Consider the following 26,856-nt stretch of genomic DNA (forward strand, 5'->3'; position numbering starts at 1 on the left):
GTTTTTTATATAAATAAAAGTTTTTAGTACAGCCTTTTGTATTAATAAATGGAAAAATCATTTGATTTTTCCCCAATGAATTGGGTAAGGTGAAATATTATCTGAAAAAAGCAAACAAATAAAATGCATTTTCGAAATTACTACAAAAAACTCCACATATAAAAAAACATATGTAAAAATAGGAGGAAATTTAATAAAAAAAATGTCCGGTCTACGGTCTTATGTTTGTATCTACTAATCATCTTAGCATTAGATTCTTGTTGCTTAAATATCCTGGAAACCACCCTACAAATTTCCATTGAACATCAAAATTATCTCTTGATTCTAAACTATAGTTCTAAGCAATACAATTTGCCTTGCTAGATGTATTATATATCTACACACAGTAATGCTTTTTATAAATGCTTTTATTAAAACATCTTTTGAATGTGCTTTTTCCCTCAATGCATTCATGACGTGGCAAAACAGTGAGACTTAGAAGTAAGTTGATATATAAATAGCTAATATATCCTAAAACATATAAATATATTAAAACCAATAAATATAAGGTATATGGTAAAAAATAATAATTTATTTTTAATAATCCTTTTTTATAAATCATAAGTAGTATTACAATATCATATTCAGTTAATTTTTATTTTAACTTATATTTGATATACAGCATAATAGATTTTTCTTTAACTTAACATATTTTATTTTATGTAGTTTTATTTAATATAGTTTTAGTGTATTGTATTTTGCGTTATTTTATTTTCTTTTCTTTAATTTCATTATATTTAATTTTAATTTATTCTTTTCCTCATTGACAACAATTAAATTGTATTTGTTACTACACATAACTACAAATATAATAAAGTTCATTGCAATTCCTTGTTTTTAGTTTGAATTTCTTAGTTCTAAGTAATTTCTCATATATATCACATGACACAGACATACAATTTTGTCTGGCTCCTCAATTGAATCCAATGCAAAACACTTCGGTTAATAACCACTTTATACCATTGGCTCCTTTGGTTCTATGCCTTAACACTTACCATTACCATAGAAAAGGATTCATAAAAAAACTATGCAACAACTTCTAGGAATACAATGGCAATATGAAATGCAAAGAAATCATATCACATAAATACCCATGTAATGTTCACGATATTAAATATATTTGAAAAATACGACTAGACAGGTTATATTTCTTTGTCAGCAGATATGCTTGTATGTATTGGAGTTTATAGTCAAATATAGTTGGTGGCTTGGTTTGTGATCCTTTGCGGATTTGTAAAGAAGTAAAAAAAGTAAATAAGTAGTTATGGAATTTGAAACGTTGATATGATAGGTTTTTACTTAGTATCTAAGTAAATGCTTATGCAAAATATCAGTCAAGAAGATAATCGGCATGCCTTAAAATGCTTGAATTGTTTTGCCAGCTTCAGAGTAGCTAGGTAGGGAAGAGTGAGTGTTAAAACAGAAATGTCTCTGCTGATAAATGTTTAAGAAAGAAAGACATTTGTAATGCAATACTTTTTTGCGTAGACACTTTTTTTTGAGTTAGCATTAGATTTCTAAGTAAAAGAAACAGTAATATGGTTGTATAGACAAAAATTGTATTTTAACATAAATTGTTAGAGAATTTAAATGTCATAGTACTTGATTGAATACAAGTTATGACTCAAGAATAAAAAGACTGTAAATTAAATCTAATAAGGCCCCTGTAATGATTATTTTTTACTTCATGTGAAAAAAAAGTTCTTTACAAAACGATCTGGATTTTAATGTTGTTTCAAATAAAGCTATTAGGACAAAGGCTGGTGTCAAAAATACAGATATATCTCATTTGATAAAAAAAATAGCTTGATGATACATCACACCAACTTTGAATTGACGCGTTTCTCCACACTATGATTTTGCATAATTTTTTGTTTATAATCATAAATTGTTCGGTTTCTTGATTTAGTCTATTGTAATTTATCTTTTGATATATTCGGTTTTGTAAAAAAATGTAGGATTGCACCCAACTAAAAATCAAACAATGATTTTTATATAGAAATATTTTGTTTTATTTAAATGTTTGTATGTAGGATTAAATATTAATCAGTTCCCTAAAATTAAAGCTACAGTAATTCAAAATATTTCAATGAATACATTTGTTCTCAAAACTTTGCTAATGAAGTATTGAAATTTGACTCAAGAATGTTAAAGCGAATGACACATAAACTGAAAATTAATTAATAAAAACTTAAATTACTTCTGTTTCTAGAGAAATAACCGATTTTTTATAACTTCTGCGCATTTACAACGCATTTATCCTGACATCTCTTTACAGGGAGTTTTTTGTACCTCTTTAAACCGTTTAGTTTCAGGCCTTATAATTGCGTTCCATAGCTCGAACGCTCTCAGTATTCGTGTAGCTGTAACATATTTTTCAATGTTTGTCTACCCATAAATATTTTTAGGGGAATGAGGTCAGAAAACTGAGTAAGTCACGACTTAGCCTGAACCCTATTGACATTCAACTGGTCCTTTGCTAATTTACTGGTATGTTTCCAGTGTTGGTATACCAATTTCAGAAGGGTAGCCCATTCTGAATAAGGTAACATTACATGTTCCAAAATTTCAACATAGACGTGCATATTAATGACCTACACCACTGTACATAAGCCTTCGATATGTCAATACTTTTCCCACACCATGTTTGACTATCTTTATTGGGAAGAGATCCGACATCATTAGTTATATTCCAGCATGGGCGCCCCAGTAGCCGAGTTGGTAGCGTGCTTGATTACCAGTGCAGGGGTCATGGGTTCGATTAACGCCAAAAGACTTGGTCTGTCGCTACTGTAGTATCACAATGGACTTAAAAGAGACTGTAAAGGACTGTCACTCTTACCTAACCTACACTCGAGCATTGGTTTGCTAATATTGGGACCAACATCGGTCAGGTTTAGCCCTTTTTGCATCTTGTTTGAAGGCGCAGCCGGGTTTGGTATGCCGTTGCACACAAACAACTATCATCAATAGAAGATACTTTATTTTTAAAATTTTTTGCCTGTTAGGGCAAAAACTTGTTTGTTTCATGATCGGAATGATCGGAAATTTTCTTTGCAAATGGAAAAGGCAAGCCAGATAGCAATACACACCAATCACTATGGGACGCGTTTCGTCTTGGGTTAGAAGACTTTTCTACCATATTAGGTGTGATGGCTTCAAGGGCCGTGCGTTGGTATGTTGTATTTGAATCGTATTTATTGTGAAAACGGCTCTATGATACAATTACCACATTAACCAAGCTCGATAACCCAATCTATTAGCTGTACTTTCTCCCAATGCATGTGTTTTCGTGTAATAACGACAATTACACTACTACCATGGTGCTCATGATTCTGTGCATCTGTCGGAAGTTGTATTGATGATGTCTTTGGTGTCGAATGAGTAACTTTAAATTTTGCTTGTTTTATTCAAACCCATTCGCCAAGTGGTATGGGTAATTTTAATTGTTTTATTTTGATATAGAAAATACTACAACTTTTTTTGTAGTGATTAAAACAATTCGACCAAAAATTATTGTATATACCAGCTTCAAAAGAACATCAATTTTTCCAAAACCCTAAACAAATTTTGTCCACTAAATTGCGTGACTCTGTAGTTTTAGACAGTCAATAAAGAATGTTAAAGTTCAACAATTAACCACTGACGGTTACAATGTCATAAATATTTTATGATCCATTGTAATATAGAAATTGATTATGAAGGTCACACGACCATAGTTTTAGATAAGGTCTGTTTCGTGTTAGATTTCAGTTAGATCTGAAATTAGAACTTATTTCAATATTATTCTCTACAAATAAAAAAAAAAACAAGATTTCGATTTAGTTATGAAATTTTGTTTAGTTGAGTGAAACAAAGCAAACGAAATTCTTATTTTTTATGACAAAGAACTGTGTTATAATGCACCTCAAAAAAAAAAAAAATGGAAAATATATGTCTTATTTGAGCTTTCAAACATTTCATAGTCTTAAATACCGTATACACAGCTTTAATTTTTATTATAAACCTTCTTAAAACCAAACTATCAAATTACTAGGTTACATAGAATCATTAAGGAAAAGAGTTTTAAAGTGATGCATTGTGTATATATACTTGAAATAGTAACCACCAATAGTTATATAGCGTATGATAAATAATTGTTGTAGGTTTTCTAAAAGAATTAAAAAATTACGTCAATAAGTTATTTTTCATGTAATTTACCCAAGTATTTATATCATTGCGTATACATTATATAAATAAAAATAAACCTGCAACCATATGGCGTATAATCGATATTATATATGGGTATTTCTAAAAAGTAGGGCAAATCTCCTGTTCTTTATTTTTTAAAGAAAAAAACATTTTGTAAAAATACTCATCAAAACAAATTTTATGAAACAAAAAATTAAACACCACTCTTTGCATGTGCGGCAAATGAATGTTCATTTCTCTACACTTTTACCTTCTCTTATTATGTTTATATTTGAATGAATGTATTTATTTTCATGTTTTTAAAAAAATTTTCACAATGAAAAAATGTAACTAATAATTCTCTGTTTTTCCTTCATTATCTGAATCAGAACAATTGGCTTGGTGGCAGCGTTGGGATAAACCTGCCCTCATCATTTTAGTGGCCAGCATATTGGTCCTGCTGTTAGCTGTGATAATCATCTGTTGTATTATCATTTGCATTTGTCGCCGCCGTAGACGTCAGGATAAATGTAAGTACCGTTTTGTTTAAGTAAAAAAAATTAAGGAAAACTAAAGGAACTCCCCATTGAACAACAAAAAATCCCTCACATAAAAAAATAATTTTTAAAAATATTCAACATTTGGTTTAGGGTATTTTAAGTTCGATTTAAGTTATATATTATTTTTACAATATATAATTTATTAATTAATTTTTTTTTTATTACTATTGTTTTGAGTAATTTTGAGTTTGAAAAAGACAACTCTTGTTTTCAAAGCTTGCATGGGCTTTTTTAAAAAACAAAATTGTAATGGGCATGTAAAGCATGTTATTGCATGAGGCTTCCCCTTTTTTTGAACATTTATTCAATAAAAATGTTAAATAAAACCACAAGAAATGCCCTGGAATTTTTTTAAGATTTTCTTCATTACTAGTTGGAAAATTAAAAAAAAAAATTGGCGCCATTGACAAATATGGAAAATGTGTAGCTATTCACAAAAATGTTAAAGTCATAAACATTTTGTAGTTAGTATTTTTATCTTTGAAAATAAGGAAAATGGTTTAAGTGGGAATGGTAATGGTTTAATGGTTAATACGCCTAGTAAAGACAATCAATAATTATTTTTTCGCAATTATCTTGAGCTTAAACCGAAAATTCGACCTATAAAGGACATTTCTTCATATTCTAAAGACCCGTTGCTAATTAATTAGTTCGAATTCCTTTGGTAAAAAAAAATTATTCGAAACATTCAATTTGTGATTGTTTGTAGGTTTGTTTGTATGTTTGTGTGTTCCTTATAAACTCGAATGGGGTACCTAAGGGGGCCACCGCACCCTTAAACCTACCAAACATATATTTAGACCAATCTCGACAATATGGGACTCAAATGAAAAGTATTTAGGATAAGAAAAAGTATCTGATATCCAATTCTCGGACCAAGTGTTAGGGGGACCACCCCAAGCCCCAAAAACACCCCTAAATCGGCCATATTTGCCGACCATGGCAATATGGGACTCAAATGAAAAGTATTTGCGAGTAGAATACGAATTTGATATCCAAATTGGATATCAAATAAAACGTCTTTGGGAGTAAAGCACGAATTTGATATCAATATTCGGGAAAAGTGTCTATGGGGCCACCCCAACCCCACAACACCATCCAAATAGTAAGTATTTTCTGACTATTGTAATATGAGGCTCAAATAATAGGGTTTTTTAAGTGGAACACGAATCCGATATATATTTTCAAGGTCAACTCACTGAGTGGCCGCCCATCCCCCAAAACACCCCCCAAGCCGGTCATGTTTGCCGACTATGGAAATATGGTGCTTGGGGGAGGTATGTGGGAGTAGACCACGTATGTGATATCAACATTAGGGACCAACTGTCTAGGGACTTCCCACCACCATGACGTATTTGCTCACCAGTCTTGCTCACAAGACAATTTGGGTCTTAAAGAGAGTGGAACTAAATATTTATAGTTTTTAGGGCCAATACCCCAAACCGGACATATTAGCTGACTGTTGCATTAAGGAGTTTAAATGACTTTAGAAAACGAATTTGATATCCATTGATTGAGGGCAATCGCAATATGGAGTTTAAATATATTTGCTGATATATTTTCAGGGCTTAGAATTTGGGGGACCACCCCACTCCCCAAAACACCCCTAAATCGGGCATATTTACCGACCATGACAATGAAAGGTATGGGGGGGTAGAGCAAGAATTGATACCCATTTTCCGAACCAATTTTCTGGGGTTCTGCCCTTTTCCCAAAATACCCCACAAATATCTATTTTTTAGTGACAATCGCAATATGTATGACCATGTATTTAGGGCATCACCACTTTCCCAAAACACCCCCAAAACGAAAAAATTTTTCGGCCATGCCAATATGTGGCTCAAATGAAAGGTATTTGAGATTAGAAAACGAATTTGATAACCTATTTTTGGGCCATGTGTTCGGGGGACGCCTCATCCTGTAAATTCCTCTTAAGCCAATGGCAATATGGGGTTTAAATAAATTGTATTTGAGAGAAGAGCACGATGCTGACATTTTTCAGGGGCAAGTATATGGGGGACCACCTCACCCCCGAAAACACCCCTAAATCAAATAACATGAAAATATCGTGTTGAAATAAAGTACTTTCAGAATGGAGTACACCTAACATCCAAACTTAAATTTGTAGACCAATAAAGATCATATGGAATTCAGATAAAAACACTTATATTGTTAAACTGTTAGTCAAGCGATATACTATTTTCGTAGCATGGTATTTCACTAAAAGATATTTAGTTGTCGAAAATAAATATTCCAAGGAATCTTTTGTCCCATATAAAGTAAAAGAAGGCGCAGCAGAGCGGGCCCGGGTCAGCTAGTATATATATAAAATAGTCTCTTTACGAAAAACCCCTGTTTCTTTTTTAAGCGCTTGAAGCGTTATCCAAACTTCGGTCTTTTTAAAAATTTTATATCAGATTGACCAACAACTGTCTGACCCTTTTCGTTTATTATCACAATTCCAATTCTTCGGCTTCAATACCCAATTGTCCTTTGGTATACATTTAATAACCAGACAACCATAGCATGCACCCGCCTGGTTATTTTTTGATAATTTCAATGAAAACACGCACAAAGACAATAAAAACAATCACTAAAAAGAATACTATTTTTTATTGAAATCGCTCTAATGAAATTTTCTGTATTACATGCAATTAATATCAACTAACAAAGAAAAAATAAGTACTAATCGTAATTGTGACCATTATAAATTTATGTAATAAGCAATAACTACAATTATAATAATTAATTTAATTGGCAATAATAGTATAATTATATAGTAAAGTTCATAGGAGGAAATGGGCAAAACAAACATTTCAAATATAGGACTCCCACTTATAATATTTGCAAAAATTTTAATGCGGTTAAGTCTTCTTAGCAAAGTAATATGATAAATTTTATAAATTGTGTGTCCCTAAGTTGCATTTTATTGCTTTTTACATTGACAAACATAGCTCAAAATGCGGTCAAATGCAGCAATCAAATAATTGTTTCTAATACTCCTTATGGAAGTTTATTAAGAAAGTCCATTAATAACTTACTTACTATTAGATGCATTACGGTAGGGCTGGGATCCTTACATCTAAAAACATGGGTCCACAGAGGAACACCTCTAGGAGGTGTACTGTCTCCTCTACTTTGGAACATAGCCTGTTTCCCAGAAATATTCCATTTGCTAAAAGAGCAAAATACCTGGATGTTTTGCTAGACAGGAAATTGAACTTCAAATCCTACATTTTGGAAGGGTTTAAAGGCAACCCTATACACCTGCAAGAGAGCTATTGGCCAAAGTTAGGGGTTTTAACCGCGTGTCATGCACTGGGTAAATACTGCAGTTGACAGACCTATAATGCTATACGGTTCAATACTCAACCGGATCCAAAGGATAACTTGTGGCGGCTACGAACACTGTGTTATCCTTAATACAATGTCCAATGTTCCAGCCAGTGTGGATTACACCCTGTCTGAGCCGCTTTTTGATAAAAAGTACTGTACCCCTATTTCTGATAGAACCCATTGGAACTAAAATATTCCTGGTAACAGAAGTTACTTAGACTTCTATACGGATGGTTCCAAACTAGACGACCAGGAGGGCTTTGGGGTGAAATCTGAAGGACTTGGACAGGTTATATCGAGAATGTTACCTGACCACTGCAGTGCGTATCAAGCGGAGATCTTGGCAATTAAGGAAGTGGTGGAATGGCTAAGAATGGCTGAATTCAAAAACTGCCCGTGACGAGATGTCTGAACAGTTCAAAATTCACCTGTTCTGGGTGCCGGGCCACAGAGATATCGTTGGGAATTGTAGAACGGACGATCTTGCGAGACTATCTGTTGGTAAGCTAACCTCAGGATCAGGCACGAAGAGCAACGGATAATAGATATTCACAAAGGGGGACTTGTGGGCATTCCAAAATTATGTGGCCTGGTCCAGACTTCAAGAGGTCTACCGCCAAAGGGTTGCGTATTCTTTTCTGCTTTCGGAATAGTCGAGGAAATTTGTAATTGTTCCGCCAGCGGAATTTGACAGCAATCAAATGTTTTTATTTCCATGCCAAACCACGATTTTATACCCTCCACCATAGGATGGGGGTATACTAATTTCATCATTCCGTTTGTAACACTTCGAAATATGCGTCTTAGACCCCATAAAGTATATTTATTCATGATCGTCATGACGATCTAGCCATGTCCGTCCGTCCGTCAAAAACACGCTAACTTTCGAAGGAGCAAAGCTATTGATTTTGCACAAATACTTCTTACTAGCGTAGATCGGTTGGGATTGTAAATGTGCCAAATAGGTCTTTGTTTTGATATAGCTGCCACATAAACCGATCTTGGGTGTTTTAGTATCACTTCCAACATCTGTGCTAAGTATGGTTCAAATCGGTTCATAACCTGATATAGCTGTCATATAAACCGATCTCCCGATTAGAAATAAAATGAAATGAATGAAATTTTGCACATATCGCTTTGGTATGACTTCCAACCATCATGCCAAATATTTTCTAAATCAGTCCATAACCTGTTATAGTCGCCATATAAACCGACCTCCCAATTAGACTTCTTGGACTTCTAGAGGGCGCAATTTTTATCCAATTTGGTTGAAAATTTGCATTTTTCGTTTTGGTATGACAACAATTTTATCAAGTATGGTCTAAATCAGTTAACATGGTATAGCTGTCATATAAACCGATGTCTCAATTTGACTTTCTAAGCTTTCGGAGGGCGGAACTAGTTTTTAATTCCGAATTGGCTGAAATCAATTTATGACCTCGAATCCCCAAAGCAAAGAAATACATGTCAAATAGATTTTTATATGGGAATAGTACCCAATTTCTAGATGTCTAAATTCGTATTCACTTGATTTTCAATTTGATAAATGTAGAATACTGAGGATGTTCAACAACAACTGAAGTTCATATCAAAAAAGATCTAGTTGAATACCTTGAGTCCATAGAAGCTTCAAACTTGGATAGATTTGGCAAAAGCTCTGTATGCGCAGAACACTTATGTTCTCCAATACTTAGTTTAAATACCGCTCAAAAAGGCCTATTAAGCCGATATGGCTAAAATGAGGTATGTAAGGTTAATGGTTACCTTCAATGTCAATACCAAATACAACATGGATTGGACTTTAGGCATGCATTTGTTTTAAGAACTCGCCATACAATTTACTTTTCATTTAATTTCCGTTCAGTATTTATCAAATTGTAGACATTCGAACGTTTAAATTGACTGATTCGCATACTCTGCCAAAAGATGTCATGTTTTGTGGGTTTCTAATAGCATCAGTGATTCTTAATAAAAAACCAGAAATTTTTACATAAAAGGGCAAATTGTACCAAAGGCAATATATTTACAATTAAAATTGACCAGCATAACGTATGACTGATATTAATTTATTTTTTATAAGGTCGGATGGTGCGAATGATTATTTTAAATGGAATGTTTCTTAGAACAGTTACAAATTTTGCTCCATAAACCAGCTTTGTAGGAAAAAACATTCCAGCTCTTACCTGTCATTTAAGTGCGACTCAAATGGTCCAGAAAATATAAAACAAGTAAAAGCGTGCTGAGTTCGGCCGGACCGAATCTTATATACCCTCCACCAGGGATCGCAATTGTCGAGTTCTTTTCTCTTTTTAAATGAAGAGAATTGCTATGCTATAAGGGCTATATCACGTTTTGGTCCAATCCGGACCATAGTTGAATTGAAAGTTGGAGATCATAGTAGAAATTATTATGCAAAATTTCAGCCAATTTGAATAATAATTACGCCCTTAAGGTGCTCAAGAAATAAAATAGGAGATAGGTTTATATGGGAGCTGCATCAGGCTATAGACTGATTCAGACCATAATTGACACATGTATTGAAGGTCATGTACAAAATTTCAGCCAAATCGGGTAATAATTGCGCCCTCTAGAGGCTCAAGTAGTCCAGATACAAGATCGTTTATTTGGCAGCTATATCATGTTATCGACCAATTTGAAACCATACTTAGCACAGTTGTTGAAAGTCTTAACGAAACACGTCATGAAGGATATCAGCCAAATCGGATAGGAATAGCACTCTCTAGAGGCTCAAGAAGTCAAGACCCCAGATCGGTTTATATGGCAGCTATTGTATATCAGGTTATGAACCGATTTGGCACAGTTGTTGGAAGTCACATCGAAACACGTCATGCTTAATTTCAGCCAAAATCGGATAGGAATTGCGCCCTCTAGGTCGGCCAACCGACCTACACTACATAAGAAGCATTTGCGCAAAATTTCAAGCGGCTGGCTTTGCTCGGCATGGCTAGATTTCATGATATATATATACTTTATAGGGTCTTGGACGAATATTTCAAGATGTTACAAACAATATGACGAAATTAGTATACCCCCATCCATGGTGAAGGGTATAAAAATATTTAAAATTAGATCAATAATTTTCACAAAGTACCATAATAAAATATTCCAAAATGACTGTTTTTTGAGGTTTTCTAAAACAATTCCACTTTTTAGCTCTTAACTATAGTTTACGCTGGAAATTTTACATTCTTCCTTATCACTTTTTGCATTGCCCTCTTTCACTGTGATATAAATAAATCAAATAAACCGTTATTGCCAATTTTTTCTAATTTTTTCAAAACAATTATTTTTCTAAAGCAATTTCAATTTAATTATAATAAGCAGAAAGTTTTGCAGCAATTAATTAAATACAAATATTTGTTTTTTCTCTTTTCAAACGCTTTTATATGTTATCGCTTTTTTGCAAATAATGTAAATAATCAACCATCAAAACAAAACAAACTTAACAAAAAACGCCAATGCAAATGTGTTTTTAATGCAACGAAAAAAAAAAAAAACTAAAACATGAAAATGGCATCAACAACAAAACACATTTCAATATTTAAAAAAAAAAATATATCTGTGTGTATGTGTGGTATGAATGAATGAATGTGGGACCATTGAATAACACAAACGAAACACAAAAAAAAAAAACAAAAATTATCAACATATTTGAAATGATAAAATTACAATTAAAATTACATCACCTATCTGCCAAATAACAATCCTTGATAAACAACAACAAATGCATTACAACAACAATTTGATGTCAAATGGAATTTAATTTTGAAAAATTCCATACACAATGACATATGTATACCACATACTAATGCAATCAACCATGCATAATATGGATAAATGCAAAAACTCTTGCACGCACACTCGTTACACATTGTATACCAAAAAAACAACTAATATAATTAACAAATAACAAATGACATTTTAAAACTAATTAAAAATATTTTCAATACACTCACTTTCTCACTCACAACACAACACAAACCAAAACAATGACAACTATTTTTATGGCAAATCTACAATATATTTGTGGGAAAAAACAATGACCATGGTTTGACTCTAAAACAAACTGAATTATATTTAAAAATGTATTAAAACTTGGATGCTTGCAAACAAAAACAAAAACAATAAACAAACACCATCTTACACAAACATCATAATTCAAACATACACCAATTGTGCAACATGAATTTCTCATTGGGGAATTACATCAATATGGCTTTTATCTACAAAACATTATTACTGTGTGTGTGTGTGTATGGGCGTGTGTGTTTGCGGCGGTTAATCCCGTTTTTGTTTATATAATTTTTGTTGCCTTCATGTGTCCAAAAAAAAAAACAAAACAACAAAACCCTAATAACAATTTTTGAACTAATTAACAATTACTGCCTTCGTTACAAAACCTTACATTGTATATTGTGTAAATTTTGAAATCATAAACTGCAATATGTCATCACATTAAAACCAATCACCACCTACATCAACAACGATAACTTAACACTACGTTAATTGAATTATGTTTTTATGCGATTTAAACTCATTTTATCTATGGCTCCTAATTTCAACATGACACTCATAAAAACACTAAAACACACCAAAAAACCATCTCAACTTGAAAAACTCAAATTAATACTAAAAGATCGAACTGATGTCTCCATGAGTGCCACCCACAGGTAAGTTTTGTTTTTTTTTTTTCTTACAGTCATAATTGATTGCAATTTTGTTGAAGTAAATGTTAATTGTATTGGATTATTTTTATTTTATTAAAAAAAAAAAACAAAGAAATCTTGAAAAGAGTAATTGCCTAAAAGTTACCATAGGCCATTGTCACACCTCAAACTATTGATCTTAGGCCCTATAAAGTATAGTCGGACCTCGATTATCCGGTAATCGATTATCCGGAATAGACAAGATATATTTGAATTTTTTTGGCAGTAAATTTGAATAACCAAGCAAAATGAAAATAATTTTAATTTAAATTTTTTTTTTTGTGCAGAAGTGACTGTGTTTGTGAGTATTAAAACCTAAAAGCTTTGGAAAACGCAGAAGAACCAAAAGCGGACTTTAAGTGAAATGTGAGAATGGTCGTCGAGAAAAATTCAGTGACAGGCTCATTAATAAAGAAAAAGTCCCAAATATTACACCCAAAGGGCCGAAGGAGAAAAAGCTTCAGCTAAGGAAAGCTAAGCAATAAGACAAATTATTTATTGGAAAATGTCTTCGGGCAAGACTTTTAATGAGTTTTAATAAATTTCCCTGTATTAAAAAAACCAATAAAAAAGATTGGGTAACTCAATAAATATTTTTATACCCACCACCAAAGGATGGGGGTATATTCATTTTGTCATTCCGTTTGCAACACATCGAAATATCCATTTCCGACCCTATAAAGTATATATATTCTTGATCAGCGTGAAAATCTAAGACGATCTAGACATGTCCGTCCGTCTGTCCGTCTGTCTGTTGAAATCACGCTACAGTCTTTAAAAATTGAGATATTGAGCTGAAATTTTGCACAGATTCTTTTTTTATCCATAAGCAGGTTAAGTTCGAAGATGGGCTATATCGGACTATATCTTGATATAGCCCCCATATAGACCGATCCGCCGATTTAGGGTCTTTGGCCCATAAAAGCCACATTTATTATCCGATTTTGCTGAAATTTACGACAGTGAGTTGCGTTGGGCCCTTCGACATCCTTCGTCAATTTGGCTCAGATCGGTCCAAATTTGGATATAGCTGCCATATAGACCGAACCTCAGATTTAGGGTCTTAGGCCCATAAAAGCCACATTTTACATCCGATTTGGATGAAATTTGGCACAGTGCGTTGTGTTAGGCCCTTCAACGATCTTCGTCAATTTGGCCCAGATCGGTCCAGATTTGGATATAGCTGCCATATAGACCGATCCTCCGATTTATGGTCTAAGGCCCATAAAAGCCACATTCATTATCCGATTTTGCTGAAATTAGGGACAGTGAGTTGCGTTGAGCCCTTCGACATCCCTCGTCAATTTGGTTCAGATCGGTCCAAATTTGGATATAGCTGCCATATAGACCGATACTCCGATTTATGGTCTTAGGCCCATAAAAGCCACATTTATTATCCGATTTTGCTGAAATTTGGGACATTGAGTTGCGTTGAGCCCTTCGACATCCTTCGTCAATTTGGCCCAGATCGGTCTAAATTTGGATATAGCTGCCATATAGACCGATCCTCCGATTTATGGTCTAAGGCCCATAAAAGCCACATTTATTATCCGATTTTGCTGAAATTTGGGACAGTGATTTGCCTTAGGCCCTTCGATATCTTTCTTCTATTTGGCCCTGATCGGTTCAGATTTGGATATAGCTGCCATATAGACCGATCTCTCGATTTAAAGTTTTGGGCTCATAAAAAGCGCATTTATTGTCCGATGTCGCCGAAATTTGGGACAATGACTTGTGTTGGGCCCTTCGATATTTGTCTTCAATTTGGCTCAGATCGGTCCAGGTTTGGATATAGCTGCCATATAGACCGATCTCTCGGTTGAACAATGACTTGTATTTATAAGCATTTGGTCTAAATCGGATGATATCTATAGAGCTGCTATGGGGCTTAAGGTATGCATTTTTCACTGGATTTTGACGAAATGTGGTTCACATATATACCCGAGGTGGTGGGTATCCAAAGTTCGGCCCGGCCGAACTTAACGCCTTCTTACTTGTTTAGAGTGGTTTTACAAAAAAAAAAAGTTTCCCCGACCTAGGAGACATTTTAAGAAAATTGATTTGAAAGATTATAGTAGAATCCTTCTGCTAATAGACAAATGTCGGACACATTCTCATGTAAAATTTATTAAATCCATTGAGAGTATGGAAAGATAAAGGGTGATTTTTTTGAGGTTAGGATTTTCATGCATTAGTATTTGACAGATCACGTGGGATTTCAGACATGGTGTCAAAGAGAAAGATGCTCAGTATGCTTTGACATTTCATCATGAATAGACTTACTAACGAGCAACGCTTGCAAATCATTGAATTTTATTACCAAAATCAGTGTTCGGTTCGAAATGTGTTCAAATTTTGAAAAATTTTGTTCAGCGATGAGGCTCATTTCTGGTTGAATGGCTACGTAAATAAGCAAAATTGCCGCATTTGGAGTGAAGAGCAACCAGAAGCCGTTCAAGAACTGCCCATGCATCCCGAAAAATGCACTGTTTGGTGTGGTTTGTACGCTGGTGGAATCATTGGACCGTATTTTTTCAAAGATGCTGTTGGACGCAACGTTACGGTGAATGAACACATTTCGAACCGAACACTGATTTTGGTAATAAAATTCAATGATTTGCAAGCGTTGCTCGTTAGTAAGTCTATTCATGATGAAATGTCAAAGCATACTGAGCATCTTTCTCTTTGACACCATGTCTGAAATCCCACGTGATCTGTCAAATACTAATGCATGAAAATCCTAACCTCAAAAAATCACCCTTTAGTTCATGTGTAATAATGCTTCCAAATTTGCGGGTTTGTCCGATGGTGAAATTATAGATATGACAACAGCCACATATAAGATTCAGAAGAAAAATAACGCAAATAAAATTGATGGCGATGATTTTATTCACCCAAAAATATCTTAAAAAGAAGCAATTAAGAGTCTGGAAACCATAAAAGCTACGTTTATTTCCCGATTTCGCTGAAATTTGAAATAGTGAGTTATTTTGAGCCTCCCGACATTCGACCTGAATATGGTTCAGAACCGACTAATGCATTACAGAGAGAATTCTTATTTCGCCCGAACCGTTCGTATGTGGAATCGGCTTCCGGCGAATGTTTTTCCCGCCCACTAAGACATCCAGATATTTAAGACAAATGTCAATAAACACTACATCCTTTCCCCCCTTCCCCAAAATACAAACTTATTCATAGCTGGTGATAACATTAAGGTTATCTTTCCCTGCAGGTGTTATTTCTTTTTGGGACTTAAGATTTGAGGTCAAACTTCATTGGAATGGCATATAAATTGGACATCAGTACTTTAAAAAAGTTCAAGATTTCTTTTTAAATATTTTAAAAACCTCTTTTATTATTTATTATTTTTATATGAAATGTTTAATATTTTTATTTAAATTTTTCTTTTATTTTTTATCGCTTTCATATTTGCCACATCAATCAATGTAAAATTGCACTATGCTTCTGTTTCTGTGTGTGTGTATATATGTGCGTATATTTGTATTTTACACTCCCTTATTGTATGTGTGTGTTGCTCATTACAAATACGTAAACACATTGTGGCTTTATTTTGCAATTTTATCAAAATGCTTATTTACCCATAAAAACATTGGAAAAATCCCCCCACACCCACACATTCACAACAACAACAAAAATGCCCATGAAATGGTATGCAACGAAAAATCGTCATGGAATTATCTTTGGACTCATATAGTGTTCTGTCATATCAACCAACAATCCCACAATTGATAACAGGCGGCAATACTGTGTTGCCCGACACTCTTAAGATGCCAATAATGTCCAGCATGCTGGTGCCTACTCTGGCCGCCGCTGTGCCACAAATTGAAGAACATGTTCAAATTCCCAAGACAATAACTACTGCAACACAAATGCCACAACAACAAGAGACAAAAACAACAACTCAGCAAACGCCAAGCGCCAATGTGAAATTTACACTCAGACAAAATATTAGTAATAAGCCCACAACACTGGACACAAAAGCAACACCACCTTCACCGACACAGACCACAACAACATCAACAACCACGACGGCAATAGCATCAACGGCACCTAGCAATAACAGCACTTTAACAACCACAAGCAACCATAGCCATACAGGCACTAGGACCGCCACCACCACACCCACATTAAGTGTCCGACACTGCACACAGGCCCCCAAATCACCACCCCGCTGGCCTTTGAGGCCGGGTGTTATGGTGCATGTAAGCAGTGATACCAAAGAAAATTTAGCTGTAAATCGCATGACATTGAAGCCGACTGCAACTCTGGCTAATTTAACTGCCTCGACAGTAAATGACAGCTCGATGTCTTCATCAACACTAAATACCAGTGTCAGCAACAACAATAGCACCCAGACAACATTACTCAATGTCACCGGCACCGACTGTGGCACCGGGATCCCCCAAAACACAGCCACTTTGGGTCGTGGCAGCGGAATACCAGGTAGGGTAGATAATTTCAATGCTAAACAGGTGGTGGTGGATAGATTATTGGCTAACAACAGCAACAACAATAATAATAATGAACAAACTAACATTATTCCAACTAATTTGGATTGTACTAAAACTGACACCAAAGCAACGAAGATGATGATGAGTGGAGAAATTTCTTTAGATCTTCAAACGGAACTAAGAGTCATGGATGCCAAGCAGACAGGCCAGGGCAAACAGCAAGAGGGCATAGAAATCGAAAAATTCACAGCAGCAGCAGCAGCACAGGAAAAGGAAATATGTGTTGACGTCACTCCAAGAAATGATGACGAGATGGGCATCCAAGGCACCAAAAAAGAAATATGCAAGAAATCTCGCCTTGAAAGAGTGGAAGATTTCATTGTGAAAATTTTCTTTAAACGTAGGCGTTCATCTCCATCGAATACCTGTCGTGATAGTCAAAGAAGTCATGTGGGCTTATTGGGTGGGAAGTTTTGGAAGCGCCCAGATGGTAATGGGGGAACAGCAATAGCGTCCTCCACATCACCATTTGCCACGGAGCATAGATTGAAGGGCATAAGGAGCAGTGGCAGTGGTAATTAATTTTTATAATTTAATTTGTTTTTTTTAATTTGCTTATATTCACTTTTTTCATTTTTGCTTTTTTATTTTTTTATTTGGCTTTGAAAAATTACTACTCATTTATCTAGTAACGTATAAAAAATGTGTTAAAACCACAACAACAACAACAACAAATACATCAACGACCATGACCTCCAACTCCAGCAGTAGTAGAGCTAATGAAACGACAACGACCAAGACAACGACACAATGTCCAACTAATATTAATACACATTTAAACAACACTCCAGTTATTACCAGGATCATGGCATTCAGCCAGCAGCAGCAGCAACAACAACAACAAGTTCCTCAACCTCAGACACAGACACAATTACAAACACAACATGCAGCACAACACCCATTACCAGTATCGATGATCTCATCGGGGCCTTCCTTAAATACCAATCACCCGGTTATATCCGCAGACCCCAAAGGCGTTCGCAACATCATCAGCGGCACTACCAACGTCACGCACACAACCATGTCCAGCACAACAAACGTTACACCATCTACTGCATTGAGTGCGGTGAGCATGCGCGCCGACTCGAACGGCCAAAATTCGAGTATGCGATCCGTGCGCAAAGGCATACTCAAGGCACCAACACCACCGCCCAGACCCCCGCCACCGCTAAAACACCCCACGCAAATGGCCCCACAGCAGCCACAAGAACGCTTGGTCCAACGCTCGAGCAGTCTAGTGGGTTACGGCCCCAAAATCGAAAAAGTTCAAAGTAAGATTTTGGGTTTGTTATAATTTCTTTGGGATTTTAATTTTTCATTTCAAAGATTTCAATCATCATTCATCTTTATAGGCTTAAAAAGAAAAAAATGTAAAAAGTAATATATAAATCATTATTTATGTATTGATCATCAATTGGTATCGAGACTCATATTGAACAATTCATTAGTGCTTTAGTTGTATTTTTTTATGAAGAAAGTCTTTGGAAAACTGTGTAAATTGGCTTCATTTTTAATTCTGAACACTAATTCGCAATGGTCACAAGTTATGATTCTTCCAATACCCTTACTGATACTCTCCTTTTCTTCACATGAATTCATCAGCCAAGTCCTCGAGTATTACCCGAAGTTTTTCTATTAGCATTTCTATTGTGACCTGAGAGCCAGTCCCCAAGCTATATTTTTAAGTAAATAAGTAACATGAAAACGTTTGATAAGTTCGGCCGGGCCGAATCTTATATGCCCTCCACCATGAGCCCTCTAGCGGCTCAGGAATTGAAGATCCGAGATCGGTTTTTTTATGCACCGATTTGAACCATACTTGGCGCAGTTATTAAAAGTTAAACAAAACCCTTCATGAAAAATTTCAGCCAAATCGGACAATAATTGCGCACTCTAGAGCTCAAGAAATCAAGATCCGAGATCGGTTTATATGGGAGCTACATCAGGTATAGAACCGATTTGGGTAATACTTAACACAGTTGTTGATGGTGAAAGCAAAACACTTGGTGCAAGAATTGCTTGCTCTGGAGGATCCAGATCTCAAGATATAGGATCCGTTTATATGGCAGCTATATCAAAACATGGACCGATACAGCCCATTTACAATCCCAACCGACTCACACTAATAGGAAGTATTCGTGCAAAATTTCAAGCACCTAGATTCATTCCTTCTAAGACGTGCCAAGTTCGGCCGGGCCGTATCTTGGGAACCTCACCACTATGGTAAGTCACAATTTTTATCAGATTTTGGTGAACGCAGTTCAATAACTGTGCCAGTTACGGTCCAAATTGGTCTAAAATCTGATATACCAAGTTAATTTTGTGTTCCCAAGATTAAATCCCGTCGAACCGAGCACGATTTTACTTTTTGCATGCATTTTGTATCATCAGTATCTCTACAACTACAATTGAAGTCATTCCTACTTTCGCGCAAGCGCTATGAGCACTTAAAGTTATTTTGACATATAATGAATAATGCTTAAGCCATGTGCAAATGAAAATTTTGCCCATAAACATTCCACTAAGGAATCGGGGCAAACTTCTTATACATCAATGAGTGAAGTCCTATTCAAGTTTTAAGCTCAATGATAAGGGGTCTCCTTTTTATATCCGAGTTCGAACGACGTGCCGCAGTTCGACACCTCGTTGGAGAGAAGTTTTACATGTTTTACCTCACAAATGATGAGGTTATTCCCCTCCAGCATTAGGAGGGGAAAAACGCTGTTGAAAATTTTTTTCTCATGGTCTGGCCAGGATTCGAACCCAGGCCTTCAGCGTCATTGGCGGAAATGCTAACCTCTGCGCAACGGTGGCTTTAGTAATGTATCTATTATAATTGAAGTCATTTAGACTATAACAATAGCATCAGTTGCATCCGTTCTGCCCCCATTGGAGTTTTTGAATATTCACTTCATCTACATAAAACTTCCAACGCAACATCATTACTTCTGCTATTACAGCTGTAGACTCAAATACGGTATCGTATCTAAGACGGTTCATATTTCATATTGTATCCTCATGGAAGTATTGGAATCGATTAGCTACAAAAGGTGAGCATGGGCACTGCTTCAACGTCACGTTGCCTTTGCCACATTCTGCATAAATATTCCAACAGTCCTATGAGTCCCGTTATGATATCAAAAACCATACTGATCTCCTTCTTACTTTGTCTCATTATTAGCCTTGTCCTTTTACAATTTGGATATTCATAGTGCTTCCACCATTTCACGGTCTTCACTCAGGCTCTTGACTCCTATTTTTTTTAATGTACGTTATGATAGTGGTCCTACGCCGGAACCGCCACCCAGGGCACGCTTTCGCATTACTTCGGGGTGGTGTTTTGAAAATTCTTCACTCTGTATCCATTCTATGTCTACATCCCCGTGCTCTATACATTATGTATATTGATTAGGGGTTCGCCTTCGCTGGTAAGCTGTTTTCCTGGCATTATATCCTGGATGTAGGCCATCCATCATCTCATCCATCACGTCTTCTACAGTAAGTATGCCGTGGTTATATCTAATACTTTCCCAATATTCGCAATTAAGAATTGTGTGTCTTCTGCATGTGAATAAAGTTCATATACTGCGCTTTTTTATGTGAAATTGGTGCAGATAATTTCCGAAATTGCCGTGTCCGCTAATAACTGGAGTCAAATAAAAACTCACTTCACCATGTTTTCTGTTCATTCATGTTTCAATGCACAGAATGAGGTAATAGGTGCATCTGCCATTGGAAAAGTTTTGCCATGCTTAATTCCACCTTTTATTGTACTCACCTGTTAAGGATTTGCGCTGATCGTATATATGCAAAATGGGAGCTGTATACAGCTGTATACAGTGATTATTTCACTGACTTTCCTTCCTGTCTGTTATTCTTGAGTTCCATTCAGAAGTTTTGCTATTGAAGTCGCCTCAAATAGAAACAGGTACATCATTTCGCATCACGTTTCGTGCGAGGTTATCTATACCGCTTTAACTCGAACTGCGTCATCTTGAAGGGCTTGGCATTCACCAAGTTCACCGAAGGCAGTCCTCTAGCCCATCAAAACGTTGACTCAGAAAAGCCGTTAATCTGCTCCCGCCAGACCTCCCGCGATTTGAGAGCCTGTCCTCTTTGTTACGATATGGCTCAGCAGCCGAACGATTTTGCCATACTTAGAAAATACTTTAATCTCCTTCTTATGCTCCAAAACCTCCCGCGATTTTATCGTCTGCCCTTTTGACCCCGCTTTGGTTCAGCAGTCAAACGATTTGAACTGTGGTGAATTCAGCTGTTAACTTCTTCCTTTTACTCTAATCAAACTTGTTTTTACCGTATTGGTTTTTATGGTTCAAATGGCCAACGTACTGTTCGTAAATATATACACACTCAACGATTTTCTGTTATTTCTGCCTGGTTATCCAGCGGTCGCTGCGGGTATGATTTGCACTTGTGTTCTATTCGCTTTCCCATCACAATAGGTCTCATTTTTTAATATTTTATTGGGGTTCAGGATTGAAAAATGCATCACTCATCTGACGAGTGCGTCTTTCGCCGCATGCCGATCGCCTATGTTATCAGCATGGACTAAAACCCCACCTTGTCTCACCCTCAGGGATTAATTCAAACTCGGCACTGCTATCGCATTACTTCGAGGTGGACCTGGTTATTACCACTATCATCTTCATTGTGTCCGCGTCGGGACCTCCGCATTCATTATCTACCGAACTCCATTCAGGTCCGTCTTCTTCCTGAGCAGTTCTTGTTCGACGTATCTCGTCTCCGCCTCCCAATTCTCTTGTTCTTCAACATCCTCTGGACAATTGTTAGGCTCAATCTAGCATTATTCCTTTCTCTTCTGATGTGCCGCAGGAATCGGTTTTAGGACCTCTTCTGTTTATACTCTACATTAATGGTTTTTCTGAATTCCTTGGACCTAACTTGTGTGAAACCTTTCTTTTTGCAGACAATATATATCTTCTTTTTAGTGTGGATCGTGGTTTTACCAATATTTTGGAGACGAATATTAATGCTTCTATATGACGAATCTTGTTATGGTCTTGCTGTTTCCAGTTCCCTGCTTTTTTCGACCAGCAGTGTGAGAAAGGTATCCTCGACATGGTCTGCATTTTCTTGAGCCCTCATAAATTCATGTTCTATTAAATAGTTAGCCCATTCTATGTAGGTGTATCCAATAGCAACAAGATCATTTTCACCTTTCTGGTTCAAATTCCCTTTAGTAAAGGTCGCCAGTAGCCAACTTAAGGTGGTCGTACAAAGAAGATGCATATTTTAGCCTACTCCTAATATTGTTGAGACAGGCGACATCTGGGTGACGTACGACGGGAATAAGTCGTCGCGTGTTGCCATCTCTCTATAGTCTCCTCTCGTATGGCCCATGTTTGATTTGAATCTTCCTTTCAATAATTTGGGAGTTACACCTCGTAGCATAGATCAGCATGGTCTGTAGATCAGGGGACCATTCTGTGCCGAGAGCAGGGATTTCGCTCGTCATGCCGTCTTTAGTCGGGCTCCATATATCGCTGCAGTAGAATTTGAGTTTTATTATATCCAGCACCGATGAAAGGCTGTACATTCATTTTGTCATTCCATTTGAAACACATCGAAATATACATTTCCGAACCTAGAAATTATATGTATCCTTGATCGTCGTAAATTTATAACACCATGACCGTCTGTCTGTGGTAATCACGATACAGTCTTTAAAATGTAAGATATGGAGCTAAAACTTTCCACAAATTCTATAGGCAGGTAAAGTTCGGGCTATATCTGGATACTGTGCCCATATAGACCGATCTGCCGCTTTAAGGTCATAGGCCCATCAAGGCTACATTTATTAACCGTTTTTTACTGAAATTTGTCAAAGTGAGTTGTGTTTTGCCCCTCAATGTTCTTACCCAGTATGATCTATCCAGTTTATATTTGGATATAACTTTTATATATACCGACCTTCCAATATCCTGGGCCCATAAAAGGAGCATTTGTTGCCTGATTTCCCTCGAATTCGGCTCAGTGAATTGTTTTAGACCCTCGGAATCCGCGCCCAATGTTGTCCAGATCGGGCAATATTGGCAATGAGCTGCCATAAATACCGATCCGCCGATAAGGAGTCTTGGGCCCATAGATTATTACCCCATTTCGCTGTAATTTAGCACACTGGGTCGAGATAGATTCCTGGGCATTCGTAATAAATATGCTGCCATATATACCGATCTCCCGATAATAGCAGCATTTATTTCCCGAGTTTGGTAAAATATAGCACAGTGATCTGCGTTACGTATTATTCAAACCGGAAAATATTTGGATATAGATCAATCTCTCGATTGAAAACGTTTCCCCCATAAATGCAAATGATGAGGGGCCTCCTTTCTATAGCAAATTCCGAACGGGGTGCCGCAATGCGACATCGCTGAATATTTTTTCTGATGTTCACGCCTTGATTCGAACCCAGGCGTTCAGCGTCATAGACGGACATGCTAACCTTTGCGCTATTATTCCTTCCCCCATAAATGGCGTAGTTTTTACTCGAATTTGGTGAAATTTTTTGAAATTGCCAGACACACAGGAGGATCAGTCATAGATCAAACACACTATTAGTGGACTTTTCGGAGGATAGTTAGGCCCCCCTTTTCAACACTATGTTGCTTTCTCTGTGCCTCCCGTCTGTCGGCACACAGATCAAAGCTTGCTTATTTTCCTATGGAATCTAAGATTACCACAACAAACTAACAACTGCGGCCTGTTGTAAAACATCTCTTCATGCGTCATTTCAGTGACTTTCAAACTATATTTGACTAAGCAAGTGTCTTTCTAGCTTTAATGTGATTGGTTAACCACCACAACATTGCTGGATATCGAAACTTGTTTATTTCTTCCTTATACTTTGTCGTTGTTATGGTCTTCGAGATTCTGATTGAAACTCATTTTCAGTAAGGGTCCTCAGTAGGCTTTGTCTGTCTCACATACAAGAGGCGATATTCATGATACATTCACCAGTTCCTTAGTATATGGCCTATCCAGTCTCTAAAGATCGGAATGAGCCATTCGATTGAATTGGTGTGATGGCCCAATACTGTTAAAGATATTTTCTAATGGCATCGAAAGATTTTTCTCTCCTAAGCACACAACTTTTGTGTTGAGTTCTTAACCTATAGCCTTTTGATGTAGGTATGTGTTTTGATGTAGGTAGGTGCTACTCCTAGAATTTGAATCTGAAAAATGTTTTAAATTTCCCATCAACATCCCATTCAGGACAAATGAGGCATACTAGTGAACGTTACCGATTCAAGTATCAGCTCAGTAATGAAGAGAATCCCCTTTTAGCCTAATCCTAGGTTTGACACGGAAAATGCTTTACAATTCTTGCCAGCACTAGTCAAAGCATAAAAACTTTAAAAATAATTTTTTTTAATTAATATTATTTTAAGTATTTTGCTTCACGGGAGCGACATATAGCAGCTAATAAATTCTCTTTTTCATGCAACAGGTTAAACAATAATTTTCAAACTACAATACAATACAATCCTTATGGCTCCCGCCTTCAACAATTCTCTTCTTTCTACAAATGTTACACATTTTCCCAAAGACTTCGTTCGGCACGCAATCAAACCCCAAACCATTCAAAAGAAAATTTTTTTTGTCAATAATTTTTTCTACATTTTAATAATTATTTGTTTGTTTTTTTCTGTAATTACTTGTATGTAAGTAATACTTAATACTTCATCTTGTGAAGTACTTATTTAAAAACAAAAACGCATAAACCAACCGTTCGTTAAACAGAGAAAGAGATTTAGAAAGAAACAAGTAAGCAAAGACCCATCCCACTCATATACAAGAAAGAAAAAAATCCATTTTTGATATATTTTTACCACTCAAATATTTTTCATTTCTTTAAAATACCTAACGAAAATACGCTTTGCAATGTTGTATATTTTTTTGTAATTAACAAAGAGTGTTAAATTTGTTTAATTAAACCAAAGTTAACCATAATTTGTTCTTCGCTCATTTAATGTCCTTAAGTGTGTAAAGCATGTGTGTTACCTTTAAATTGAGTTGAGTTAACATTAAAGTTTTATTTTTACAAATACAAAAAAAAATATCAAAGGTTCTAGACTCACCCCAACTTAAGTTATTTTCAATAAAAAAGAGAGGTTAATATAAATCACCAAGTTTTAGGATTAAAATATATACAATTTTTTTTTAATCTATGTTTAGTTAAGTATGTTAATTTCTTTAAGTTTTTCTTCTTTTACATGTATGATTTATAAACTAATTTATTTTATTTTATTGTTTTTTTTTTTTTTTTTTTTCAAAAAAAATCTCAAAACCTCTCCCCTTACATCTCCAAAACCAAATCGCTGTTCTAAACCTAATTAATACAACTCTGTCATCTACTACCACTACAACTATTACCACCACTACTTTGAACTACAAACTACGACAACACCAACCAATCAACCATCTGTAAATGTTGGGTTGCACCTTATGAATCAACCGTAAATTCTTCTGCTACAACGCTGTTTTTTCATGTGTATCGGCGCCCAAATCTGTTTGGCGTTTAGCAGTGCAAGAGAAGTCATCTTCTATGGCGGATCCATTAACGGAACCTGGAGAGTATGAGAATTTGCCGTTCCATGGTCTGCAAACGGCTCCTAATAAGGTACTTATGTTTTTTCTGTTGTTTTTTTTCCACAACTCTTCTTTCTTCGATATTATTATTTGTTCTTCTTTTGAATTTTGTAAAGTCTTTACACAACTTTTTCTTCTTTTTTGTAAAGAAAGCTTTAAATGTATTTACTTCTTCCCTCAAATGATCATTATACACGTCATCCTTAATCAAGACTCCTCTCTACACCCAATTCATCAATCAATCAAACAAGCATTCAATCGGTCTATCATTCTTTCATGCATTCATTACAAACAATTCGTAACGTGACTTTATGTCTGTTGAATATTATATCTCAGTACCAACTATATAAAGATATGATCTCTTCTGATATTGAGGCACATAGCTGAAATGCATACTTCTGCCTTGTATACTTGGTTTCTATACCAAAATGGTTTTATGGAAATTTTTTGCATTTAATTTTTTCAACCATAAGTTCTCCTTTTCTTAGTTGCAAAATTGTTGTTTGTTATTTGATTTTTTTTCGACATTAGTTATTATGATTTTGGTTATATGTAAATTCGCATAAATTAGTTGTTGTTTGACACTTTTCATAGTTATTAGTCTACTATACATATATATTTAAAGCAAACATTGTTGTCTTTGGATTTGAAGTTTATTTCGGTTTGGTTAGAAAGTCTAAATTTAGAAATACTTTGATGTCAAGAGTTTTCTTTTCTGTTCAGTTTTTTTCTAAGTACAAATGATTATTTTATGATCCTTGCTATCTTTTTCTTTCATATATATTGTGTAACTTGTTTATTATCTTTTAAGAATTTAAATTATTGTAATAAGATTAATTTGAAACCTTGTATTATTTTAAA

General features: G+C 35.5%; 1 protein-coding gene across 11 annotated transcripts in view; it reads left to right on the forward strand.

Moving 5' to 3' along the window:
* The window catches only part of LOC106090474 (hemicentin-1), a 1,337,150-nt gene that overhangs the window by 1,286,234 nt on the left and 24,060 nt on the right, over window positions 1-26,856 (forward strand). For 5 of the 11 annotated variants that reach the window (XM_059367960.1, XM_059367994.1, XM_059368012.1 and 2 more), the window contains 5 exons: window positions 4,599-4,739; window positions 12,763-12,796; window positions 16,548-17,878; window positions 17,994-18,635; window positions 25,929-26,026. In XM_059367960.1, coding sequence (XP_059223943.1) covers window positions 4,599-4,739; window positions 12,763-12,796; window positions 16,548-17,878; window positions 17,994-18,635; window positions 25,929-26,026 — 2,246 coding nt within the window. The remainder of the gene's footprint in view (window positions 1-4,598; window positions 4,740-12,762; window positions 12,797-16,547; window positions 17,879-17,993; window positions 18,636-25,928; window positions 26,027-26,856) is intronic. The other 6 variants (XM_059368150.1, XM_059368176.1, XM_059368199.1 and 3 more) reach the window with 3 other exon arrangements.

Source organism: Stomoxys calcitrans, chromosome 1, assembly GCF_963082655.1.
Source record: "Stomoxys calcitrans chromosome 1, idStoCalc2.1, whole genome shotgun sequence".
Taxonomy (NCBI): domain Eukaryota; kingdom Metazoa; phylum Arthropoda; class Insecta; order Diptera; family Muscidae; genus Stomoxys; species Stomoxys calcitrans.